At 36.6% G+C, this 6,000-nt stretch overlaps 1 protein-coding gene across 10 annotated transcripts in view; it reads right to left on the bottom strand.

Annotated features, from left to right (window-relative positions):
• The window catches only part of MYCBP2 (MYC binding protein 2), a 255,562-nt gene that overhangs the window by 38,575 nt on the left and 210,987 nt on the right, over positions 1-6,000 (bottom strand). For all 10 annotated transcript variants that reach the window (XM_046664365.1, XM_046664367.1, XM_046664368.1 and 7 more), the window contains 2 exons: positions 5,355-5,599; positions 2,655-2,822 (listed from right to left, as the gene is read on the bottom strand). In XM_046664365.1, the coding sequence (XP_046520321.1) occupies positions 2,655-2,822; positions 5,355-5,599 (413 nt within the window). The remainder of the gene's footprint in view (positions 1-2,654; positions 2,823-5,354; positions 5,600-6,000) is intronic.

The raw sequence follows: 6,000 nt of genomic DNA, 5'->3' as shown, positions 1-6,000 counted from the left end.
AAATACTTTCAAACATTGTCAGGTGTCACCTGGGAGGCAAAATCAACCCCCATTGAGAACCACTGATTTAATGGATTCATTATTCATCACCTTTTATAATAGCTTCAGTTTGTCAAAACTTCTTTAAAGAATAGCTCAAAGGTGCTATGTTTCCTGAATTATTGTATGCTTAAATGTCTCAACCTGGCTGAATATAAAACACTTGGATCACGGTTTTTTTCTTTAGGATTTTATATACATAAGTGTATAGTCTTTTAAACATGCTTTTCATTAATCATTTGATTAATCCATAATTAGATTCTTTTATATTTTATTATTTTATATAAAGTGTTATCTTATATAAAATATAAAATGTTATCTATATTATATATAGATCTTTTATATTTCTGAGTATGTCTGACTGGGTAAAACTTCTAAGGTAATATTTTCTTTCTTTTGGAGCTTTAGAGACATCATTTCATTTTTTTCTTTCATTCAAAGTTGTTATACAGAAGTCTGAATTCAGTCTTTTTCCTTTTGCAAGATGACTTGTTTTTCTCTGCTCAGATACTTGAAAAATTCTCATGGTTTTTCTCATAGCGTTTCAATAACTTAAGCTATTTCTTACATTTACCTATTACAAAAATTTCCTTTTAATCTGGAAACTCAGCACTTTATTATTTTGGGAAATTTTTTCTTATATTTTGCTTTAGATAAATTTTATTCTATATTTGTTGGATTTTCTACTATGAAAATACCAGTTATTCTTATGTTGGATTGTCCTGTTTCCATACCTGTTATCTTCACGCTAATTGCTATAATCTCTTTGTCCTTTTATTCTTTCGTCATTGTGATTATCTCAAACTTTTCCTCTATGTCAATAACTCAAGTTACTATTCTAAACATTTCTAACTTATTAGTCTTATAATGATGCTGATTTGGTTTTCAGTCTGTCCTCTTAGCTCTGTAATGGATCTTTTTACCTCATTCTGCTTTTTAACCCATTCTCACATTTGAGTCTTTGTTTTATTAAATTTATATCAAGTTTTTCAGTACTACAGAGTATTTACAGAAATTTTCTTTTTTTCCTTGAGAAAGTTTTCTTTCAGATTGAGTTCTTCATCTGACCTACATGACATACCATTTATTTTCTGTAGGCAGCTCTGTCTAGGTCTTTTGTTATTTCTGATAAAGTATGGGTGGATTTCCCTAGACGTCCTTTTCCACAATATTTGATGTCTGTTTTATTCCCCATTCCCCTCTAAGAGATAACTTGAGATTTTATTCAATGTTCTATAGCAGGGACCATCCCACCTAGTTAGGTGTATATCCTATTTCTGTGGCACCATTCCCTAGGTCCTTGGATTGTGGCTTTGCTTCTGGAAGGAGCTATGGAAAACAGAATTCCCTAGAAGATTTTCAACTTCTTCTGTGACACTACTGACGATACTAGGCACTTCTACACTAGAGGATTTTATCTTGACTATGATATTCCATAATACATAAAATAAACATCATAGATATATTTCATTATCTTTACCTAAAGTTTATACCACTTGATTTTCATCCTAAAGGGTAATACTAACCCAATGAATCACACTTATCAAACTAGTCTCAAAACGGTTTCTAACACTTTAAAAAAAAATCTCTCTCCTTTAAAGATACTTTACTACCTTTAAAGATAGAAAAGGCTGCCCTGCACTGTTCAGAAAAAATTTCAAGGGGCGTTCCTAAAAAAACTCTGATGAATAATTCACACACTTGGGGGAAAAAGTAGTAAGTATTTTCAATGGAAAAACACTCATTTGGATATATAAGTTCTATTATCTTTACTAAAGTATCTGTTAGTATATAATTATAACTGTATAGTATTAACACAGTGGCATATCTTAATAAGCACATTCTTTCCTCTGTCAGTGAATGTCTTCCTTTCCAATATGTTCACAGTTATTCATGCCTGAAATCTTGATGCTCCTAAACTTATCCTTTCCCTTAGTCAGTCAGTCAACAAGTCACACTGATTTTTCCTACAAAATATTTCCTTTATCCATCTTCGTTTCATAACAATTGCCAACATAATCCAATTTACAGACTTAGCTGAAATCTTTGATTAAATTTTTCAGTTTCTTAATTGATACTGTGAGACTATCTGTATTTTTATCATGTCATTCCTCCTCTAAAAAGTCTCAGTGGTATCCTATTTCTTTCTGCATTATATTTACACGCTTCTATTCAGTTTTCAAGAAGCTCTTTGATAATATCACACCTAAGCAGGGGAAGTGAGGGGGCACATTGCAAGCAATAATCCAAGAAGTTTGAGATTTATTTTCAGTGCTACTTCTCCCGTGAAACCTTCTCTAAACACTGCCTCAAAGTGACATTTCTCTAGTCTGATTTACTACAGCATGAAATGATATAATATCACATAATCAAATATTTTATTACTCCATTAATTGTTCTTTTTTCTCCAACTAGTCTCACTCTGCCCTCAAGGACCTTACCTTATTCATGTATGTATGCTTTTTCTTACGACTCTAATCGTTAGCAAAGCTGACTCAGTGTCCTTCCTGAGATGGAAGGATGTACAAAAGAACTTCTAGAACATTCTTTTCTAGTCCAGAGTCTTTCTTCCACCAAACTCTGGCTATTCAACAGAGAGGAGAGAACTCAGATACCTTGGTGGCATAGACTTCATATTGCTCTCTGGCTCTTCGAATACATTAGGACTTGCATCAGGAGTTACTGATATGTATGGGGCAGGTACAGACGTTGAACGTAGATATCTCATTTCATCCTGGAATAGGTTGTCATCTTGATAGCCCACAAAATTTTCGTGATGATGCCTGCATTAAATCAAATCCATTAACAAAGTATGATTGCAATACAGACAATTACCATTTTTAATCTGCTATGCAGAAGTAAAAGCAGGACATGTAAATCTATAATTAAGGATTAAAGTATTAAAATAACCATAGATGTAGGTCGGAGGAAACAAAAGTCTGATAATTTTACACATAGATATTCCAGGTGCCAGAAACATTTCAAATCCAAAATTGAACTAATTTTCTTTTCTTTTGAGAACTTTTCCATCTTCCTGTGTTTTGGTGAATGACCCCACCAACTATCCAGTTGCTTAAGCTAAACTATTTCAGTGTCACAGCAGGCTTAGGCTTCAACCATGACCAGTCACTCAGGCCAAGGAACACCAGGTTTGTTCTCACAACTATTCTTCTCCTCATTCCCCATCATCACTGCCCTGGTCCAGGCTCATGATATTTCCCGCATGGACGACTGAAATAGAGGCAGTCACCTCTCTTGTAGGAACATATAAAAGAGTCAAATTTGAGAAAGATTAGATACATGAAATGTTCCATGGGTTGCGGGAGTGTCCATTCCCCAGAGAGCTAAAAATATAAAGTCCATAATTATGGTATGCTAACATTTTTTACATGTTTTACAATTTGATTTTTTTTTTCCAAACTGGAACAAAGAGGGGTTAACCTAAGTTCACTAAATGGTCTGAATGAAGCTAAAGATTCGTGGCATTTGGCATACCTGATGATTTCCACCTCAGTCTCAAATGTATTCAGTCGTACATTTTCATTTTCGTTTCCTATTCACTTTATTGAAATAGTAAGTACACAACTAAAAAAAAAACCAACCCTATATAACACTTCTACACAAAGAGGACAACACTGCCCAAGTGGAACTGTGAGTTGGTAAGCCATGCCAGCAGACAATTTCTAGAATCTTCACTTGCTAGTTGATGAAAAAAGTTTGAATTTGGTATATGAAAGGCTGTTTTAGAGTATCAGTATATAATATAAGCAAGTACATGCTGCACCACTCAAGTCCAATATAGGAAAATAGTATATTATTAACAGGCTTCTCTCCACCTTCAGTTATGCCCTTTTATCCAGTTTCCACATTAGTAGCAGAGTGATCTTCTAACTGCAAACCAGTTCATGTATTTCCCTGTTTAAAATTCACCCAGTGTTTCGTCTGTCTATGGGATAAAATCCAACCTTAGCATGAGTTACAGAGCCCCTGGTCTTGAGTAACTACTTCTAGGGCATTTCATATATTTCTCCCACAGCGAACGCTTTTTAACAAGCCTGTGATTCCTTAAATGTGGAATGCTATTTCATTTGTGTCTTCACTCATGTGGTTTATTTTGTTAGGAATCACTTTCTTCCCATCACCTGCTTGACTGATTTTTATTTATCCTTCAAGACTCTGCAAAAGTGCTAGATTCTCTGGGAAACCTTTCCTGATTTCCTTGGGAAGATTTAGGTGCTCTCCATCTTTTTTTGTCGTTGTTGAGGAAGATTAGCCCTGCGCTAAGACCTGCCGCCAATCCTCCTCTTTTTGCTGAGCAAGATTGGCCATGAGCTAACACTGGTGCCCATCTTCCTCTATATGTGGGACGCCTGCCATAGCATGACTCGATAAGTGGGGCACAGGTCCGCACCTGGGATCTGAACCAGTGAACCCCAGGCTGCCGAAGCGGAGCCTGCACACTTAACCACCAGGCTGGCCTCTGGGGGTGCTCTCCATCTTTTATGCTTTAACAAAATCCTATACACACTTCTATTATAGTACTCTTCACATAACATTTTAAATGTTTCATTTACATGTCTGTCTTTTCACGGGAGTGTGAGCACATGGAAGTCGGGATTTTATTACATTCATCTTGGTGTTCAAGGTCTAGCACAAAGCTGGTAGTCAGGTAACTAACATTTAAATGCTAACAGAATGAATAATTTAAAAACATGAAAAATTTCAATAGCAAATATCAGTTTCTTTCCACTTTAGCATTTCCCACTATCAACAGACTGAGGTTAGCCTACCAAAGAGTAAAAGGTAGCTAAAGTTTTACTTTCTAAGACGTATTTTTTATTAATAATAATACAAATTGACATAGTATTTATGTGCTTTTTAAATACGTACTACCATAAAGTATGTACTTTAACAGTCATATGTTGGTCCAAGCAACTCAGAAAATAAATTCTTAGAGGTCTCTTTTTCTTTTTCAGGTAGATCAGCCCTGAGCTAACATCTGCTGCCATTCCTCGTCTTTTTGCTGAGGAAGACTGGCCCTGAGCTAACAACCGTGCCCATTTTCCTCTACTTTATATGTGGGATGCCTACCACAGCATGGCTTGATGAACGGTGCCATGTCTGCACCTGGGATCCAAACCGGTGGACCCCAGGCCGCCGAAGCGGAACATGCAAACTTAACTGCTGTGCCATTGGGCCAGCCCCTGGAGGTCTCTTTTTATCGTACACAATATGTAATGTAGTGTGATGGTGTTAATCAACAATAGCTGTTAATCTAAAAGTCATTTGAAAAAACAACAACCAAGTTATATTACCTGGCTAATGTCTGCAGGTAGAGACAAGGCATTTTAACGGGAATATCCTCAGAAATGCCCTCCTTCACGCTGGGCAGTTGAGACTGGAACGGCTTTGCAGGATGGTAGCACAGGATGCTGGGCTCCGCGGCACTGCTCAGGGACAGCAGGAAGAGAGCATTTGCTTTAATCACCTGGTGAGCTTCCATAGTGGGCAAGGCACGAGGGGTCTTCACTTGCATTGGCTTCCTCCTAGACTGTTTGACCTGGAGAAGAAAAATTTGGAGTGATCTTTGCCTACTTATATTCAAATTTTAAATTTCTTAACCTAAGTACTTTGAGTTTCTAATAAAAATTCTTAAACACTTATGAACTGTTTTAAAACAATAACAGTGATTAGCAAAAACAACATTTACTTCATGCTTCTCTTGAATTGACCGAATCTATACTTTTTTTATTTTGCTGAGGAAGATTAGCCCTGAGCTACCATCTGTGCCAATCTTCCTCCACTTTATATGTGGATTGCTGCCATGGCATGGGTGACGAATGGTATAGGTCTGCACCCAGGATCTGAACCCATGAACCCGGGCTGCTGAAGTAGAGCGCACAGAACTTAACCACTACGCCATGGGGCCAGACCCCGAAACTACTTTATATTGAATACAAA

The sequence above is a fragment of the Equus quagga genome, chromosome 6, assembly GCF_021613505.1.
Source record: "Equus quagga isolate Etosha38 chromosome 6, UCLA_HA_Equagga_1.0, whole genome shotgun sequence".
Taxonomy (NCBI): Eukaryota; Metazoa; Chordata; class Mammalia; order Perissodactyla; family Equidae; genus Equus; species Equus quagga.
Note: the sequence above shows the minus strand (reverse complement) of the source record. Positions and strands in the feature narration are given on the sequence as shown.